General features: G+C 53.2%; 9 protein-coding genes across 9 annotated transcripts; 4 read left to right on the forward strand and 5 right to left on the reverse strand.

The window, feature by feature from the left end:
* Positions 1–122: 122 nt before the first annotated feature.
* AYO20_11021 (hypothetical protein) lies at positions 123–1654 on the forward strand (the record flags this gene model as incomplete). Its single annotated transcript, XM_022649275.1, has 2 exons — positions 123–348; positions 465–1654. The coding sequence occupies 2 exons, from the start codon at positions 123–125 to the stop codon at positions 1652–1654; spliced, it is 1416 nt and encodes a 471-aa protein (XP_022494758.1).
* An 831-nt stretch (positions 1655–2485) lies between these two features.
* AYO20_11022 (hypothetical protein) lies at positions 2486–6800 on the forward strand (the record flags this gene model as incomplete). The annotated part of the gene is made up of 2 exons (XM_022649276.1): positions 2486–2502; positions 2558–6800. 2 exons carry the CDS (start codon positions 2486–2488, stop codon positions 6798–6800), a joined length of 4260 nt encoding a protein of 1419 aa, XP_022494759.1.
* Positions 6801–7208: 408 nt separating this feature from the next.
* AYO20_11023 (chlorophyll synthesis pathway protein BchC) lies at positions 7209–8803 on the reverse strand (the record flags this gene model as incomplete). Its single annotated transcript, XM_022649277.1, has 4 exons — positions 7209–7355; positions 7444–7620; positions 7798–8483; positions 8656–8803. The coding sequence occupies 4 exons, from the start codon at positions 8801–8803 to the stop codon at positions 7209–7211; spliced, it is 1158 nt and encodes a 385-aa protein (XP_022494760.1).
* A 1276-nt stretch (positions 8804–10079) lies between these two features.
* AYO20_11024 (hypothetical protein) lies at positions 10080–10505 on the reverse strand (the record flags this gene model as incomplete). Its single annotated transcript, XM_022649278.1, has 1 exon — positions 10080–10505. The coding sequence occupies one exon, from the start codon at positions 10503–10505 to the stop codon at positions 10080–10082; it is 426 nt and encodes a 141-aa protein (XP_022494761.1).
* Positions 10506–11522: 1017 nt separating this feature from the next.
* On the reverse strand, positions 11523–12491 carry AYO20_11025 (hypothetical protein; the record flags this gene model as incomplete). The annotated part of the gene is made up of 1 exon (XM_022649279.1): positions 11523–12491. The coding sequence occupies one exon, from the start codon at positions 12489–12491 to the stop codon at positions 11523–11525; it is 969 nt and encodes a 322-aa protein (XP_022494762.1).
* Positions 12492–13409: 918 nt separating this feature from the next.
* AYO20_11026 (hypothetical protein) lies at positions 13410–14198 on the reverse strand (the record flags this gene model as incomplete). The annotated part of the gene is made up of 2 exons (XM_022649280.1): positions 13410–14138; positions 14190–14198. The coding sequence occupies 2 exons, from the start codon at positions 14196–14198 to the stop codon at positions 13410–13412; spliced, it is 738 nt and encodes a 245-aa protein (XP_022494763.1).
* Positions 14199–14901: 703 nt separating this feature from the next.
* On the forward strand, positions 14902–16197 carry AYO20_11027 (ribosomal protein S2; the record flags this gene model as incomplete). The annotated part of the gene is made up of 2 exons (XM_022649281.1): positions 14902–14932; positions 14981–16197. The coding sequence occupies 2 exons, from the start codon at positions 14902–14904 to the stop codon at positions 16195–16197; spliced, it is 1248 nt and encodes a 415-aa protein (XP_022494764.1).
* A 564-nt stretch (positions 16198–16761) lies between these two features.
* AYO20_11028 (hypothetical protein) lies at positions 16762–17504 on the reverse strand (the record flags this gene model as incomplete). Its single annotated transcript, XM_022649282.1, has 2 exons — positions 16762–16977; positions 17055–17504. 2 exons carry the CDS (start codon positions 17502–17504, stop codon positions 16762–16764), a joined length of 666 nt encoding a protein of 221 aa, XP_022494765.1.
* Positions 17505–17863: 359 nt separating this feature from the next.
* AYO20_11029 (hypothetical protein) lies at positions 17864–18235 on the forward strand (the record flags this gene model as incomplete). The annotated part of the gene is made up of 1 exon (XM_022649283.1): positions 17864–18235. One exon carries the CDS (start codon positions 17864–17866, stop codon positions 18233–18235), a length of 372 nt encoding a protein of 123 aa, XP_022494766.1.
* Positions 18236–19589: the final 1354 nt, after the last annotated feature.

Genomic DNA, 19589 nt, shown 5'->3' on the forward strand with positions numbered 1-19589 from the left:
GAGATTTGTTTTCGTTCCTGTTTGTATCTTTTTTTCTCCTCTATTTAGATGCCGCCACGCTCCTTGGAAGAATAGACTCTTTCTCGTCCCGGACTAGATAACTCGCAAATAGACCAGCAAAGATGATCCAGAAACGCATTTATTTTGGCCGGTTCATTTCCACCCCGAAGCCTGATGAGCTGCTGATACGCACGGGCGCCGTGCTGGTGGACAGGAAAGACGGCAGAGGCGTGATTGAAAAAGCGGATTGGACTGTGAACGGGCCAAACGACGCGATTAGCAAGTTCGGCGTCGAGGCGCCCGTGGTCACTGCTGGGGATGATGGATTCTTCTTTCCTGGTTTTATTGGTAGGTCATGATTTGGACGACGCCTTTGCTGGTCCAGCATCTGTGCTTATGTGGGGACAAACACAACGAGCGAAGAATTGTTCGCGGAACAAGGCTGACCATGGCGCTACACACAGATACCCATATACACGCTTCGCAATATCCCAATATCGGCATATTCGGAAAGTCGACTCTCCTAGATTGGTTGACCACATACACGTTCCCACTGGAATCGTCGCTCGGCACCGACAAATCTCCCATGTACAAAGATTCCATTGAGCCACCCGATCCTCTCGCTCGCGCCAAAGCTGTCTACAACCGGGTGGTCTCCAAGACTCTCTCTCTCGGGACGACAACCGCGTCATACTATGCCACTATTCACGTTGAGGCGACGAATCTTCTTGCCGACATTACGTTCAAGAAGGGTCAAAGGGCGTTTATTGGACGAGTATGCATGGATCGACCCGAAGCCTGTCCAGACTACTACAGAGACGAAAGCACCGAGCAGACGATAGCAAACACGAAAGCCAGCATCGAATATTGCAGATCCCTGGACCCCTCAGGAGAGCTCGTGGCTCACATCATCACTCCGAGGTTTGCCCCCAGCTGTCTGCCCGAAACACTATCCCAACTAGGCACATTAGCCAAGGAAGAAGATCTCAGAGTGCAGACGCACATCTCAGAGAACCTGAACGAAGTGAAATGGGTCCAGGAGTTGTTTCCCGACCAGTCGAGTTATGCAGGGGTCTATGACCATCATGGCTTGCTGACACCACGAACGATCCTGGCGCACGCAGTACACCTCAGCCAGGAAGAGATGCAACTGGTCAGGCAGAGGAAAACCAAAGTCAGTCACTGTCCCGCGAGCAATAGTGCACTGGGGAGTGGATTGTGCCCGGTGCGGGCGTTGCTGGATCAAGGGATCGAAGTGGGCTTGGGCACAGATATCAGCGGCGGGTATAGCCCCAGCATACTTGATGCGGTGCGGAACGCTTGCATTGTGAGCCGACACGTTGGGTTCTTGAATGGTGGTGACAGCAAGTACAACCTCAGCGTTGCAGAAGGACTGTGGTTGGCGACAATGGGTGGCGCCAAAGTAGTAGGGATGGAAGGGAGGCTGGGTGGCTTCGACGAGGGCATGCTCTGGGACGTCCAGGAGATCGTGATGGGGGATGTTGATGCTAGTGGAGGAGGGGTCGACACAGGGGTGGACATCTTTGGCTGGGAATCCTGGGAGGATCGAGTTGCCAAATGGGTGTGGAATGGCGACGAGAGGAATGTCAAACGAGTCTGGGTGGGAGGGAGGCTGGTACACGAGAGGGGATGATGGAGTGAGGAACGGAAGAATGCTTCTCCCAGGGATATCGAGCGGACATTCAGATCACAGCATACGGTGTACTTATTCTGGTTAGCGTGTAGGACGACACATTTCGTCGTATGACATCCTCTTATACCATATATTTCCCTATATACCTGCTCCCAGACCTGTATGGCCCCCGGTGCTTATGTAACGGGTATGAGCTCTCACGTGACTGGCCCTCTGGATGTGATTTCCACCCGAATTCCATCCCTGCGCCAACCCACCATGCGGTCCATCCCACCCCCATCGTCACCCAGTTCCTCACTGTCGGATCGCCAACGGGCAGCCAAAAGCTTGAAACCCTCGTAACCCTCGTTTCCATTTCACGTGCGTTTTTATTCAATCAACAATGGTCGTTGATCCCTCTTCTTCCCACCCATCTTATTCTCGTCACCCTCACTTCTTTTTCCGGTTCCAGTCCGCAATGCAAGAGCACTGCCTCCATTCGCCCGGCAAGTAGCTCCAGAAGCAATGTCTGCTCCTCGTGACGTGCTCAGTGGCTGGCCTCGGATCGCTCAGTCTTACCCTTGAGCTCCTCTAGCCTAGTCTCCCACTTGCACAAACCCCCACGAGCCTCAAGTTGTCCTTGTGCTCGGGGTCGCCATCATGAATGCCTCCGCTGCGAGCTCACAACCTCCGGTGGGACATGGACAATCCTCGCCTGGAAGGGGCTTTGTTGCTGCACTCGTCTCCCTCGTGACTTTTCTCCCTCATGCGTTGTTATGGATCATAGGATTCTGTACAATAACACTGCCGACATGGTTGTTCACTCTGTTCTCGATGAGTTTGACCTTTACCATGAATTTCACTACCCTGTGAGTGATCTTCCCCTCACTCGTTTCACTGTGACGTTCTACTAACAGCTGGCAGACTCGTCATTTTCGTCGCAATATTCTCGACCGTCAGTTGGTTCATCCGCTACCGTTTCCTCAATTATTATACACACCTGCCTCAAGAGCCGCAGCGAAAAGAGCCCCAGCTCGATTTGTTTCCAGACACGCAAGATGGGGACTCGAAACCGGGCTTGGCCAACTACCTCGACGAATTCCTGAGCGCGATCAAGGTGTTTGGATACCTGGAGAGGCCGATCTTTCACGAGTTGACGCGAACGATGCAGACTAGGAAGCTCATTGCCGGGGAGACACTGCTGCTCGAGGAAGAGAAAGGGTTTTGTCTGGTGGTGGATGGGTTGGTCCAGATATTTGTCAAGTCGTTGAGAGACACACCCGAAGGCACCAGTACTGGTCAAATTGACCTGTTCGACGAAGACGAAGGATATCGGGAAGGCAATCAGGGCTATCAGTTATTGACCGAAGTTAAAAATGGTGCCTCAATGTCCTCTCTATTCTCCATCTTGTCCTTGTTCACCGAAGATGTCAAGCTGCGCCATGACGATCAGATCCCCAATGGTACGCGATTTACCAACCATGTCACCCGCACGCCCGATTCCAACGTTGCCAGCCCAATCATGGATCCGCCCACGCCAGGGTCGGCCGTCGCTGGCGCTCTCAGCGAGACGCAGAAAGCGAGGCTGCCTAGTGTTCCACCTTTGACACTTGGATCTGCCTTTGATGAACACCACTATAAGAACAAGCAAGCCAGACCCAAGTCCTCGGTTTCTGCGCACCCTGATATTGTGGCGAGGGCGGTGGTTGACACCACAATAGCCATCATCCCAGCAAGCGCGTTTCGACGCTTGACTAGAGTGTACCCCAAGGCCACTGCCCACATAGTTCAGGTCATACTGACAAGGCTGCACCGAGTGACGCTGTCGACCGCACACCAGTATCTCGGGCTGACCTCGGAGGTCCTGCAGATCGAGAAGCTGATGAATAAATACACCAGTTATGATCTGCCCAACCATATCCGCGGCCACACCCTTGACCGGTTGCGGGACAAATTTGCAAAGGAACGAGAGAGGATTGGGCCCGAAGAAGGGATGAAGGGGATCGCATTGCACAACCCGACGGCTGGTCGACGCCGGTCTTCCAGTGGACTTCGCAGAGAAGCAGCCACAATCGCCCGGCTCAATGCAGCAAAGGGTGCCGCCTCTTCTTCAGCGCCCAATTCTGTGCGGCCGGGAATAGGAGACAGAAATGTCAGCTCGGGCGATCTGCATGGCGCATCGAGGCCAAGTCAGAGACCTACTAGCCTCCACCTCCGCTCCACCTCGAACTGGACGAGTATGGGAGCCCCTGACGGCTTCAGATTGGATATGAGCCCGATGGGGAACCGCGAACAACCGCCGTTTCGCCAGACTTCATTCCACAGCGACATGCCCCATCGACAGGATTCCGTTCATGAAGACAGTTTGTTTCGTGAGTCTGTGCTTGAATGCATGGCCAAGGCTCTCGGATTGAGCGAGTCAGTAACTCAGGCCTTGAAAGGAGGTCCGGTCTCGGTCGAACAGTCTCCACGGCTTGTCTCGTATGATGCGAAACGCCAGACGGCAATTTTCAATAACGCCTTTGGCTTCATTGACCCTTACGAAGGCTCAGCGGATGGCGAGTCCGAGTCCATAACGGCTTCGGCCGCCAGTGTCGGTGGTTCGCTGAACAACCGAACCTTGAGTGAAGAATTGATGGACGATGTCGAGATTGTGTTTTTTCCCAAGGGCTCTGTTTTGGTCGAACAAGGCGAACGGAACCCAGGTCTCTACTATGTTATCGACGGGTTCTTAGACGTCAGCATCCCCATTGAAGAGAAAGAAGAAAGACAAGAATCGGTCGATCGCCACCGATCGCGCAGAGGCTCCCACGACGAGACATTTCCACGGCTGCGAAGAACTAGAACCTCCACTTCCCGGACTCAGTCGACCGCTGGCTTTCCCGGACAGCCCAAGGAGAACAAAAGAATGGTGCAAAAGACATTATTTCTGGTCAAACCTGGCGGCATTGCCGGCTATGTTGGCACATTGTCGTCCTACAGATCGTTTACGGACGTGACCGCGAAAACAGATGTCTATGTCGGTTTCCTGCCTCGGTCTGCGTTGGAAAGGGTCGCCGAGAAGTATCCTATTGTCCTCTTGACGATGGCGAAACGGCTCACCAGTCTTCTCCCCAGGCTGATCTTACACATTGATTTTGCTCTCGAGTGGGTACAAGTCAATGCTGGCCAGGTCATCCATCATCAGGGCGACGACAGCGATGCCATCTACATTGTCCTCAACGGGCGACTGAGGGCAGTGCGCGAGCTTGAGGGTGGAACGATGCGGGTGACCGGCGAATACGGTCAAGGCGAGAGCATCGGCGAGTTGGAAGTTATGACGGATGGTACCAGGCCCGCAACCCTGCACGCTATACGTGATACAGAGCTGGCAAAGTTCCCGAGGAGCCTGTTTAACAGTCTGGCCCAGGAGCATCCCAATATCACCATCCAAATTTCCAAGTTGATCGCACAGCGCATGCGAGCGCTCATCGAAGCCCCGTTGACAGAAAAGGGCCAAGAGAGAAAGAGGGCCGCGCTGAGTGACTCGAGCACATCGACCCTGAATCTCCGAACGATCGCAGTGTTACCAGTTACCGCCGGTGTCCCAGTGGTTGAATTCGGCAATCGTTTACTGGCAGCCTTGAGCCAGACCGGAGTGCCAAGTGGCGTTACTCTGCTGAACCAAGCCATCATTCTGAGCCATCTCGGTCGACATGCCTTTAACCGAATGGGTCGCCTGAAGTTGGCGCAGTACCTCGCCGACCTCGAAGAGAAATACGGTATGGTGCTCTACATTGCAGATACCAGTGTGAACGCGCCTTGGACCCAGACTTGTATCTCGCAAGCAGACTGCATCCTGCTGGTTGGCTTGGCCGAGAGTTCGCCGAATATTGGTGAGTACGAGCGATTCCTTCTGGGAATGAAGACAACAGCCCGGAAGGACCTTGTGCTGCTCCACGTCGACCGATATTCACAGCCTGGCTTGACCAGGAGATGGATGAGCAACCGGATGTGGATCAATGGTGGTCATCATCACATCCAGATGGCATTTCGTGTGAGCCCAGAGGCCACGCCTCACTCACCTCCTAGAAGGTTCGGCTCGGCGATCAAGCAAAGCGTTCAGGTCATTCAAGCAGAGATACAGAAATACACCTCGCGTAGAGTTCGCCACGCTCCGCTGTACTCTGCCGACACCCCTTTCAAAGGCGACCTGCATCGACTTGCGAGACGACTCTGCGGCAAATCTGTTGGGCTGGTGCTCGGTGGAGGAGGTGCGCGTGGTATTTCCCACATTGGGGTCATCCAGGCTCTGGAAGAGGCCGGCATCCCGATTGACATTGTTGGGGGGACTTCGATCGGTGCATTTTTGGGAGCGCTCTATGCCCGCGACGCCGATGTGGTGCCAATGTACGGACGTGCAAAGAAATTTGCCGGACGGATGGGCAGCATGTGGCGATTTGCGCTCGACTTGACCTACCCTTCGGCGTCATACACGACGGGCCACGAGTTCAACCGGGGCATATTCAAGGCATTCGGGGATTCACAGATTGAAGACTTTTGGCTGCCATTCTACTGCAACACGACCAACATTAGCAAATCGCGAGCCGAGATCCACACTTCGGGATATGCGTGGAGGTATGTCCGGGCCAGCATGTCCCTCGCTGGGTTGATCCCGCCCATATGTGATGAGGGCAGCATGCTCCTCGACGGCGGATACATTGACAACCTCACGGTCCAACACATGAAGTCTCTGGGGACCGATCTCGTATTCGCAGTCGACGTTGGCGCCGTGGACGACGACACTCCGCAACAGTATGGCGACACGCTCTCGGGCTTTTGGTCGTTGCTCAACCGCTGGAACCCATTCTCGTCGATTCCTAATCCACCGACCCTGTCCGACATCCAAGCTCGGCTCGCGTACGTCTCCTCGGTTGACGCACTGGAGCGCGCCAAAGCCACCCCGGGCTGCATATACATGCGGCCGCCCATCGAAGCGTACGGGACGTTGGAGTTTGCCAAGTTCGACGAGATCTACGAGGTCGGGTACAGTTACGCCAAGGAGTTTCTTGCCAGGTTGCGCAACGAGGGCCAGTTGAACGGAATCATCGACGCGTGGGTCGATGCGGGCGATGAGGAGGGCAAGAAGTTGTTGAGGGCGATGGCGCCGCGGCGGGCGAGTATTTGAGCCGTGGTCCTTGCCATTGGGTTCTGCGAAACTAGGTCAAGGTTTTTCTTGCATGGCCCAGGAGTAGTTTGCTGGTGCTGGTGATGATAAAAGTACGTAGGATATATACAGGTCCAAACAGAGACCACATACACCACCGAAAAGAATAATCAATGTCCCGTTCTATGCTATTCTCTCCCTCCCTCCCTTGTCACCTACAATATTGAGAATGACCTAACATTAGATGTGGACGTGGATACGGACGTGGGCACGGATATTGATACTGATATAGATAAAAATATGCTATATGAATGATACTCAAGTCGGAAGATTGTCGGCCTCTGAGGAAGGAAGGAAAAGGCTCTCTCTCCCTCCCTCTACATTTCTCTTGATCTCTCCCTCGCTCTCCGTCTCCCTTTCTTAGTAATCTCATCGAATCTTTGGCGAAATCAGAATCTTGATCTGATCGTCCCGGTTATTGACCAGTTCCTCGAACCCCTTGGGTCCCGTGTCCTCGAGGGCGATGCGGCTGGTGACCATTTTCTCGTAGCCTTGAAAGGAGCCTGCCGGTGGGTCCTTGAGTCAGTGGACACACTTCTGCCGCAGGCGCAGGGGGGAGATATATGTATGCATGTATGGATGGGTGGGAGGTTGTGATATCCACTTCATGCGTAATTGTGTCGTGTGCAGATGTGTAATATTGTAAGAAAGTAGACTTGACTTGACTTGACTTGCCTTTGGCCATCAACTCCATGACCTCCTTGAAATCCTGCTCGTTGTAGCAGCAAGAGCTCATGAACTTGACCTCCTTGAAGAAGAAGGGCAGGAATTGGATTTGGATCTTGACACCGAATCAGTTAGTTATTGCGTTGATCAAGAAACCTTTCTCTCTCCTCTCCGCAGGGTCTGGATAAAAAGGGACATTTTCTTTCTGATACACCCATATATATATGTGTGTGTGTATGGATAGAAATATACGGGGAATACGCTCTGGGAAGAGGTCGAAAGAAAAACTCACGGGCTTCTCCCACACAGCGACATTGACAAAGGTCCCGCCGGACCTCAAGGCGTCAAACCCGGCCTCCAGCGCGGGCTGCACGCCCGCACAGTCAAAGACGACATCGACGCCCTTGCCGCCCGTCAGTTCGCGACAGACGTCGCCGACCTTTTCGGAGCGCGGGTCGACGACCCGGTCGACGACGTCCTTGGCCTGCTCTTTCCGCTTGGCCGTGGGCTCGCTCAGCACGATCTTGTTGACGCGGTGGGCGCGCAGCACGGACATGAGGGCCGCGCCGACGGGGCCGCCGCCGAGGATCAGCACGTTCAGCCCGGCCAGGTCCAGGCCCGACGCCTTGGCCGCGTGGTGGCACACGACCAGCGGCTCGATGACGGCCGCGTACTCGAGGCTCACGTTGTCCGGCAGCGGGAGGCAGTGCGCCTCCTCGACCGTGGCGTACTCGGACAACCCGCCGCCCTTGCCGCTGCTGCCGCCGATGAAGCCCAGTTTGTGGCAGATGTGGTCGTCGCCCGCCGTGCACGAGCTGCACGTCCGGCAGATGCAGTGCGGGTCGACCATGACGGCCTGCCCGACCTGGAGCTTGGAGCCGGGAGGCACGGATTTCAGGCGCCCGCAGAACTCGTGGCCGAAGATGATGGGGCGCGGCTCACCCGTGGTCGGGTCGACGGTGCGCATCAGCACGGGACCTGCGGTTGGAGTTGTGTTTAGTAGGTGGGTAGCGAGATATGGTTCGCTGGGGCACTCAGTATTGTTGGCGTTGTCACCGTCACCACCACCTCCTCCTCCTCTTCCTCGTCCTCTTCCTCTTCCATTCAATACACCTCCCAAGAAAACCAAAGGGCAAGTCCACAAACTTACCGGCAGCATACTCGTGCAAATCACTCCCACAGATCCCGCACCACTCCACCTCGACGAGACATTCTCCCGGCCCCGGTTCGGGGATGGGGACCTCTTCGACGCGAATGTCCCTGTTGCCGTAAAACCGGGCTGCTCTCATGGACGACATCTTTGTAGATTATATGTCCCGAAGTCCAAAAAGGGTGGTTGTATCTCTGTGGAGATTTCCTGTCGGTAAGTGTGGGTTCGCTTTTCTTCCTCAGAGAAGAGGGGAGAAAGTGATGGTGGGGTGGTTTTACGACTCGTGGAAAACGAGAAATAGGGTCAAGAGACACAGAGAAAACGAAAGGGTAAGAGAAGAGGAGAGGAGAGAATGCAATAATGGTGAGTTGTCTGGTGCGGAAAATGAACAACAGCGACGATGTGATGGGATAAGACGACCAACCTATTATACCCGTCAGCCACACGACATCAAGAACGTATGTAAGAAAAGTCACATATAATATACCTACCTCGCTACGTAACCCAGATACCCTGTGCAGAGAGACGGACAGACTGACAAGACAGAGTCATTCATCCACCTCAACCCGCTGCGTTACCTCGGATAAAACCCACCTCTGCCGCTGCTGCCTTTTTTTTCTTTCTCCTCACTCTTGGGTTGGTTAGTAACAAACAAAACATGTGACGAGGTTGACGAGAATCGAGTCAGTCCCCGAGCCGACCGCCGGATAGAGGAGTCGCGACAAGTTAGAGGCTACCGACTAAGGAGTGTCGAGTACATGGACATGGACTTTTGTCGAATTGCCGAGTACGAACCAAATAGCGTAGAACCCCAGGAACGCGTGTGGGGGAAAAGAGGAGAGAGGAGACAAGAGTGGGAAAAGGGAAATTGGCGGAGAAAAAAAAATAGAAGGGAAAAACGAATGCGGGCAAGGAACTCCGATTGAAGGGGATGCGCGTGCATGACACTTTGGGTGAACAGCAGGTCTTCTTTGTCCATGTCGTTTCGTCTTCTTTCACATGGCTGAACTTGTCACCCGCGTGTGTCCATCTCCCTCGTCGCAAGACACTGACTGTAATTAAAAATAAGTGACAAAAAAAGACCTGATGAGGGAAAGAAGAAGAAGAACCAAGCCGACGGAAACAAAGACAACAAACTGGCCAAACTGACACGAGATGGACGGCGGTATGGATTTCAAAACTCGAACAACCTAGCCTGATTGCGCATGGCGAATTATGCATCCATGGGGATATCAATAAAATTCAAACACCAAACATGAGACCCCTTAAAAAGCCAGCTCGACCCTCCACCTCCTCCGCATAATGATTTCCCCTGATGCCGCTTCACAATCATGCAACAACTCCGTTGATTCATTCGACTCCGAGTTTGAGGTGGTGAGGTGGTGAGGTGATGAGGTAGCGTAGGTACGCGGTATAACCCGTTATTATAGGAGAGCGGCGATACCGGCGGCGACAATGGCAACTGCAAGTCCGTTGGCCATGACCTGAGGCTGAGCTGCATTGGTCGCTGTAGTCGTCTTGGAGGCAACCGAGGCATCGGCCGTGTTGGTTGACGTCGAACTCTCACTGTCAAGGAACTCGGCGCCGCCGTCACCCGAGCACGTGTCCCCAACAGGGCAACATCCGTACACGTCGTTGTCGCCCTTCTGGCAAACCGACTTGGACGAGCAACCACCTTCGAGATCAGGACAGCAGGTGTAGTCGCTTGGGATGCAGAAGGCGCCGCAGACCTTGTCGCCCGATTCACACGACGTCGCGTTTCCCGTGGCTCGGGTCAAGAGAGTGTGTTCTGACCATGCAGAAGTCAAGAGGGGGAGGGCCCCCACAACCACCAAAAGGAGAGAGCGCATCGTGGTGGCGTTGGTGATGGGAATAAGTTGTTATTGTGTGGAAATGAATTCGCAAGCTTTCGTCCGAGCTATGGAGCTGGACGTTGTCACCGAAGAAGTGGGAAAGTGTAGAAGATGAAAAAGAGAGGACGCTGAGGTGCAATGGGTGAAGGGCGACTCAGAACGAATGGGCAACTCAAAAGGTTGATCAAGAATGTTAACAACAGCAGCTGTTCAAGAAGGGACCGGCTAGGAAGCTGGGAAGTACATAAACTGTCATCAAAAAGTGGCTGACGATGCGGATATGTACAAGTACTCAGGACTGGGGGAGCCAAGCTCGCAACTTCAGATCCAGCCCGTCAAGAGGCTGGCAATCCTGGTAATAATAGGTAATAGGTAGGGCGCACTACTTTGATATCGTCAGTCCACTGAATCCTGACAAGCTCAATAGTGAGAGACGGCGACAGCAAAGCAAAGAGGCGCCGGTGAGTCAAGCGTTCATGCCAAGTTACCTAGACCTCTGGTCCCGTCTGCGTGAAAACCTGCGCGAGATGAACATGTTCCAAGACACAAGGTGAAATTGCGCGGTCCAGATGCTCACGAGGCAAATGTCACGGCGCGTTTCAAAGTCAGGCTGGGCGGCGCTGGGGGAAGACAAGGCGGGACCAATAAAGATGAGGGTTTGTACAACTTGTCCGTGGCTGCTGAGAGGTTGGAGAGCCAGATCGAAACCCAACAGATCGAGTGGCGTACCTTCTCCCAATGCCATGCGCCGGATTTGGGATCTGGAAGAAGAAAGTATTGAACATTATTTGGGGCACAGCGTGGCAGGATCGCAATAGTGAAGCATCAATAATTTGGAGGGCGAAGCACGAGGGAAAACAAACCAGAAGAAACAAGAAAAAGTGGATGGATGCCAAGCCTCCAAGGCCCAGCGCATAATTGGACTAGTGTCTTGGTATTCAGGGGCTGGTGCTCCACCATGCAAATCATCATTTCACTGATCACCTGACCAATCACCAACAAACACTCCTCTATCTATCCCAGATCCTCTGGCAGCCCGTCGAAGCGAAATGTCAACCCCCGCAAATTCCCCTGCTCTGTCAAGATACGGCATCGCACAACCTCGTACCTGTCTGTCTCGTAAAACCTCAGCGCGTCCTCCTGATCCTGGGACTGAACGAGAAACGCGCTCCCAAACACCTTGGCCGATTCTGACCATGAATCCACCAAGGCTCTGTACTTGCCTGACCAGAGTCCAACTTCGCCACCTTCGATAGACGCCGGCACAAGAGAAGGCTCGGCGTCCAAACTGAGGTGATGTTTCAGCACTTCCGGATCAGCCAGAATGCCGTAGAAGAAATACCACACTGGGTATTCGTCCTGTGATGGCCGAGGAATATCCTTTTCGTCGTCCAGCCGGTTTTGAGGCATGGTCGAGTCTTGTGCGAGAGTTGGGGCTGTGCTCCGCGAGCAGAGACTCTTCTTGGCCTTGGTCAAACGCACAATCGTAGGCTGGAAACCGCTATGGTGCTCGGCGACCCAGTCGAGCAACTTCGCCCTCGTGACGCCGTCGATCTGGCAGAAACTCGCTTGGCCATGCTCGCCTGCTCCCGTCACGATCAACGGAGCCTCCGCTAAGCCAGCCACATCCATGATTTTTTCCGCTGAGCCCAGAGGCTCCATCAACTGCACGATGAAAGTGCCTGACACCGTTGCTGCCGAGGGTGTTGGGGTATGTGCTTGTGGTCGATTCTTGAGGGAATATTCGTATGCTTCTCGATCATATCCCTCTGCCTCCTTTCGGCTCTTGACTGTATCCCAGAGGTCGTCCGAGATCCTGGTCCTGGAGTAGTCACTCCGGTATTCTTCGATTCGGCGTGTGGCCTCTGGCCTCCCAAAGCCAAATAGCCGTTGCCATCGTGCGACATCGGCCTCGGAGGTTGTGTCTTCACGTACGTCTGAAACATTGAGGGCCATGCTCTCCAACTCGGCGAGAATGTCCATCTTGATTTGCTCGTGAGTGGACAGTTCTGACAGGAGAGAGAAGTGAATTCCGTTATGAAATCTCAAATCTGGAGAAAGGGCTCAGGTAAGGAAGAAGACGAGGAAGTTCTGACCCGGGCAGAGTGGGCAGACAATTCAACAAGTGTTCACTACTGCTATAATCAGTCGAATCGAGAGAGAACTTGCAGGCTCTTAACGGACTTTTATCAAGAAGAAGAAAAAAAAAAATTATCGCACAGCCAGAAGCTGGTGCCAGGTCGTGGGTTCTTTCGAGGTCCTCAACCGTAAGAGTCTTCGCCGCCGCGTCTACCAAAGTCTCGAACTCTTGACTCTCGACCACGAAACAAGTCTTGCCACCACTGACGGGCATGTCTGTGTCTTTGTCTTTGTCTTTGCGCAAGTCCAGACAACATAATACACCACAAGCCTTCTCATTCCTTATTAGTCTGGGTCGGTACTTGGTTAGTCACTTGTGTGATGACCGCTTCCTTGGATGAGCTGGGCTGGGCTGAACCAACCTTCGTATCCCTCTTCCCCTGGACAATCTTGGTCAAGCCAACGATCTCGCGGCGAAGGGAGCTTTGAATCTATCTACTCTCCTTCCCACGAGGCAAGGAGCACAAGCTTTCAAAAAGACCAGACAAACAAATCCCATACATAAGATACTATTACCTACCTACCTACCTACCTATACCTAGACAAACGGCAAACTAGACTACTAACACAGTTGTACTCGGTACATAACCCCCCCCTTCTCCCCTATCACCATCAATACAAACTAAATCTTGATAATTCCATCGTGGCTCAAGGTGCTGGAACCCAATGTAAGCGCCTAGTAAAAGTCGGGCAAAGAATTCAAACCACTCTTTTCAAAAAGCGCATCGTCCAAGTCGAAATGACCAACCATGCTCTGTATTCTCAAGAATCTTCATAGCCGCTGTCAGAAGCGTCCTTGTTTCCTGTGAGCATGCGCAAGCCGTGGATGGATATAGGGGATTTGGATAGGGGTCGGGTGTTGGCACTTACATCCAAGGCCTGGTTCACCAACGCATCGGCTTCTCGATTCCACTCGCGTCCAACCCTCCAGAATCGCACCGCTCCATCCCGCTCCAACTGCGTGATAGTGCCATGTAACTCGCGAATCAGGTCACCGTGCTCCACAGGGGTACCCTTTCTGGTCATGAAGCCATTCCGCTCCCAGGTCCAGATGTATTCACCGAGACTCTTGGCCACATAGTCTGAGTCCAGCTTGATGATGATCTCACGCCAGCCATCGAGTTCGCCGGCATGCTTCATGTCCTGGACAATCTCAAGGGCCTTGCGGACCGCTTCAAGCTCGGCACGGGAACTCGTTTGTGGTACACTCGGAGGCAACCGACCCAGCATGTTGCGTGGGCAGTTTGGTCCAAAGTAGACGCCATACGCAGCTCGAGACTTGGGGTCGTTGCGATTGTTGCCGCGAGATCCTCCGTCAACAGCAACCACCATGGTCCGCATCCGAGGTTGCCAGTGAGCACCGGGATAAGGGAAATTGTAGAGACGGGCGTATTTCCATTTGGGGCTGTACTTGACCAGGAAATCTGGATCAAAGGTCTGTCGTCCATATCGTTTGGTCTTCCTTGGATTGAAGTTGCGACGTGGCCGGTCCTGCTCTAGCTTTAGCTTTAGATTGGTCTTTGCTTAAAAGTTTACGCTCACCGTTTCCATGGCTGGTCTCTCCATAATCTCGCTATAAGCTGAAGAGTCGTTTGGGTTTTCAGGGGGCTGGAGATAAACAAGATGGAATCAAAGAAGAGCTCTCAGCTTTTCTGTCCCGGCTTTATGAGCTTTCTACAGCTCGGGCGGGTACTTGGCAATGGCGCCCACCCAAAGATATCAAACAAAGGCCAAACATAGCGTCCAGTAGACAAGCAACACTACATCATGCTGTATATGTTGAAGGAATGCCAATAGCCGTCACGGCCGTTGAGATATTGGGGGATTCTGTTTCGTGTCGGCGGGATCGTGCAGCGGAAAGAACGATTTCCGGATCTACTGGTCCATAAGGGGGGGCTTGTTCGTGTTTGACCCTGAGTCCGCTCCGGTAACTGCTGGTAAGCCGTACATATGGAGTTTGCAGCGCCTACCTCTGTGGCTGTGAGAAAGGGTGCGCGCCTGACATCGGGTTCCGGATCACATCTCATTAGCGAGTGTCTTCAAACACAACATTGAACAAGACGGGCAATAATATTGAAGGGTGCGAGAGGAAACGGGGATGTTGGGTTGATATTTGCTGTGTTTGCTTTGTTTGTCTTGTTTGCACGTCGGCCTGTCTTTCTGCCAAGCCCAAATCCGACACCAGCCCAGATCAGCTTGGGGGAAGAAAGTCTCAATGCGCCCTTTACAATTTTGCTGCCAGAGCTCAGCGACCATGATCATCAGACAGTTTTGTGCCCGGCATGGTATGTACAGCTTGACAATGGGTTGACTTCACTTCTAATGATCTCCAGGCCGGACAGTGTTGGCACAGTCATCGCGGACTGTCAATCGAACATATGCAACAAGCATCTCCGCAGACAATCCGACATTTCGACCCTCAGAACGAGATGCCAAAGGGACGACAAGAATACCCGGTCATCCCGACGACCCTTCAAGTATCCTAGACACAATCGATCGCGCCCCGACACCCGCGACGAGGCTGCTAGAAGAGATGGTCGAGTCACACCATAAATCGATCCGCGCTCTTCAAGCAGACATTAATGCACACTCTGCGGCCCGAACAATGTCGAAACCCTCGTCCGGCTCGACATCGAGCACTGCACCCACTCCAACCACTGCAGATGTCCTGCCTTTTCGAAATCTGAAGGAGTTGAATCGTCACCGTCGCGCAATGCAACGGGCCACTCGACAGGGCACGCATTTATCCCAGACATATGACCCGTCTACCATTCTTCGCAGGCCTCCAACCGTGGACGAACTCACTCTCCCCATGTTGCTCGCGAATCAGACCCATCTCGGTCACCATACGTCGTTGTGGAATCCCTCAAATAGTGGCTACATTTTCGGCGTAAGAGACGGTATTCACATCATCTCGTTGGATATTACCTATGCCTACTTGAAACGTGCGGCGAAAGTTGTCCAGGCAGTGGCAGAGAGGGGCGGAATTATCCTCTTCATCGGGACACGCAAAGGCATGGAAGAGATTATCGTGAATTCAGCCAAGCTGGCTGAAGGCTACCACATATTCCATCGATGGGTCCCGGGAGCCCTGACCAACGGGCAACAAATCCTTGGGGACTGTGGCGTCAAGGTGGTCGACATCCATGACAATGAATTGTCTCAGTACGACGATATCCTGTCAAGAGGCTTTCATCAGGTCATGCGTCCCGATCTGGTGATATGCATGAACCCGATCGAGAATCAGGTTTGCCTGCACGAATGTGGCATGTTCAATGTCCCGACAATCGGAGTCATTGACACAGATGCGAATCCGACCTGGGTGACCTACCCAATACCTGCCAATGATGATTCCCTGCGATCAATTTCTCTCATCGGCGGTGTCCTGGGCAACGCAGGAAAGGAAGGGCAAAGACTCAGAAAACTCAGGGCGACAGAGGGCAAGGCGACGTATGACACGAGCGTGCTGCAGGATAAACTGGTTGCTCTGGAGGAAATGGTCGCCTTGGACGTGCAGCGAGGCGATAGTGACAGTGCTGAGGCAAATTGAAACAGGGGAGCTGATGGGAAAAGGATTGTCCCGCTGATCCTTTAACGGGCCCAAGGGATGCTGCGTCAGACAAGAACTGTACCCAGATTTTCATGTGTAAAACACTTGTACGAAGCCTTGCAAGTGCGGCTTCTACCTTCGAAAAGATTTTGCTGTACCTGGACTGAGAGTATTCCGGCGCGGTTCGCCACTGCTGTATTTCCTTTATAGACCTCCGCATGTATCAGATGAACATAACAAACCCTTCATCCCTCATTGAGTTTCCAGACATCGATGCAAAGGAAGCCGAGTATGTGTATTCAAGGATCGGGGATCTGGATGATGGATGACACTCCTTACAGAGGAATTCTTCTTCAGACTGCACCTAACAATGCTGTTGGTAGTTGGCTTTCCAATACTTTCCTACGCGATAGCCGTCCATATACTGTACCTCGCACTACTACTAGGGGACAGTCAGGGAGAAGTTGGACGCACGCAGTGACAAACAAGAGTCGACACGGCGCAATGAGGAGCAGACGGTCTCCGCAAATCGGGCAAATCGGGCAACGGTTGTGCTTCGATCGTTCATCGCCTTGTGCCAAAGATGTGACGAAGCAAATGTCGGAGAACAACATTGTCATGCTCGAGTGTGTTACGAAATATCTTGCGCGTCTTCTTGGTGTAGGTTCGCAGCTCTGCCTCGTTGCGAAAGGTCGGAACTCGGGCATCGTCGGTGTCACCACCACGTCGTCGGCCCCACTCGATCAAATCGACAATGTTGACATGTGTCCTCCGTACGGCCTATTACATGTGCATTGAACCCGATCAGGATATAAAGTCTCTCATTCAGACTCAAAGCGATGGATAAGCGTTCTTACTTGCTCGCATTGCCTACACGTTCTTGGGAGCGGCGTGACACCAATGGCACGACACAGAGAATGCCACGCCTTCAGGTCGTCCTCCGAACCGAACCACATGCGCAATTCGCTCGCCAACGCGTCCTGGTATCGAGTCCAAGCGTCTTGTGACGCGGTGTCGTCCCGCCGCCAGCCTTGGTGCCTGCGCAGTCGGGCGTAGGAAGTGCTCGGCGGAAGGGATGGATCGTAGACAAAGGTCGGAAACGAGCGAAAGAAGCTGTCCAGAGGGGTCTCGGGAGGTTGCTTGTGGAAGGGAGAATCCCGCAGGTGCTGCTTGAGGGCTTCGGCGCTTCCGAAGCTGCGATTGCAGGTCTCACAATTGGAGGCGTGCGCAGGAGAGTCTCGCATGTGTTGCCTGAGGCCTTCTTCACTCCTAAAGGTGCGATTGCAGGACACACAACTCGAGCCCATTGTGTTTGAGCTTCGTGCGCAATGTTAATCTAGGTTGCTCGTCACGAAAAAGAGATATCGTGGATTGAATGCCATGACAGTAACTGACAGCGACGAATCGTCAGTTTCAATTCATCTTTCTGTCTCTCGCGAATGGAGTGTCGACACGTCGATAAGGCTGTGTAACAACCACCCCTGTCGCCCATCCAATGAATGGCCCAGCAACAGGAGGCCACCGACAGGCTACAGTTCAATGCAGGTCTCGAGGTTTGCAGGGAAATTTCCCGCCGAATTGAGCCATCAGTGCCGTCGCTTTTTAGAGGGTTTCTGCCCTCCCCTTGCCCTCCTTTTTCCTCCTTTATTCCTCTTTTCGACAAATGATGGGGCCCCTTTTTGACTTCTTGAGAGAGGATTATCGCGGGCCACTCACCAACGCTGTCGAAGCTCAGGATTATGATCAAGTCGAATTATTACTCCGGTCGAACACCGGGAATGACGAGCAGTCGGTCGACGACAGGACACTGGCCATGCGGACCGCCGTTGAAAACGACGATCTCAAGATGGTGGACCTCTTGATGGGCCACGGTATCAAAGCGAACTTGGACGATTTGATCACTGCCGTCCACCAGAACAACACTTCCATCCGTCGCGAGGACGAGTTCCGCCTACTATACATTACAGACATTGAGACGAACCAGTATCCGTCGCCGCCTTCATGTCCCTGGCCCCCTCTCGGTAGGACGGATATTTAGAACATCGCCACAGAGATCACTTCTCCCCTCAGCGTAAACTGCCATTGACAGAGTATGTCTCCCCATATATGCCCCTTCCGGCATTTCCTCGACCCGTGTGTGAGAATACTCGACCAGGGCTGGGTACTTTCTGGGACAAGTATAGTTGGCCACCTTTGTGTACGCTTTCCTGTTGACAGGTAAGCACAGTTTCGCTGACGTGTCCAATATAGTCCGCTAGAACTCCCCATTACTATCTTCCAGTCCTGGAATCACTCTCGCTACTCTACCAAACTCGAGGCACCCCACTGGATGGACGTCTTCATTGGCGATTGCATACTCATCCCCAACCCTACGGTGCTGGTGCTTTGTCGTCGACCCATCCCATTCATCGCCCGAGCCACTTCGCTCGATGCATTGCGGATCTTCTGCCATTGTAAGGCCCCCTCCTGGAAAATGCCCCGTTGCGGGAATATCGCTCGCCCCGGAAGAATCAACTCCATCTCTCCGTTGGTCTCCACCTGACGCAAAATCTTGGGACTTGTCAACAACGGCTCTGTGCGGACGACCAAACTAGCCGCGGTGTTGACGCTAGTTGGCGATGACGGAGATTCATCAGACCCGTAGTCAGGCTCATAGCTCTCGTCCAACTAGTCGATCCACCCACCCGAATCTTGTTCGCTTACGTACGGAGTCTTGTCAATGATGATGTTCATTTGATCGCGCTCTGCAGCTTTACCTAGTTCAATAGCCAGGGGGAAGATTTGGTTCAAGTCAGAGAGGAACGCCTGGGAGTCGTCCACAAGAAGTTGCAAGGGTCGTATGATTTGTAGGTCAATAAGCTTCCTAATCTCGACCTGTGCGTTCGCGATATTCGTCTCGTCGAGCTTATCCAACGTCTTCAATGTGGCCACTCTCCACCGATGTTGAAAAGCCCTTCTAGCTTCGGCCATGCCTGAATGCATCGTCGGAAACACTGAGTCATTCACGCGGCTCGACACCAGATACTCAGAGAAAAACGGGCGCCAGAATGCATCATATATGAAGTTAATGATGATGTACTCGGCAGCGGCTCGTCGTAGCATCACCGAACACTCGGACTCGGCGATGGGGATTTGTGCAAAGATTGGGGTTATTTGGCACACGTTGTCCGATGTGTCCGCTGGTTTCTGGATAATGGAGAATGGTCGTCAACACAATAGCTCTCTCCAGATGCCCAATGGCTGCTTCACGTACCTGTAAGGCTTTACTTGGAAGATCTGTCAGGTGCTCGCAGACAACCTAGTGGACCTGTTCAAATAGCTTCTTATACTCCTCCGTGCTATCCCGATAAGTCAGTATATCTCTTAATATGTGTCAGTGGGGGAGGGGGGTG

This window comes from Fonsecaea nubica (genome assembly GCF_001646965.1).
Source record: "Fonsecaea nubica strain CBS 269.64 chromosome Unknown Scaff130, whole genome shotgun sequence".
NCBI classification, from domain to species: domain Eukaryota; kingdom Fungi; phylum Ascomycota; class Eurotiomycetes; order Chaetothyriales; family Herpotrichiellaceae; genus Fonsecaea; species Fonsecaea nubica.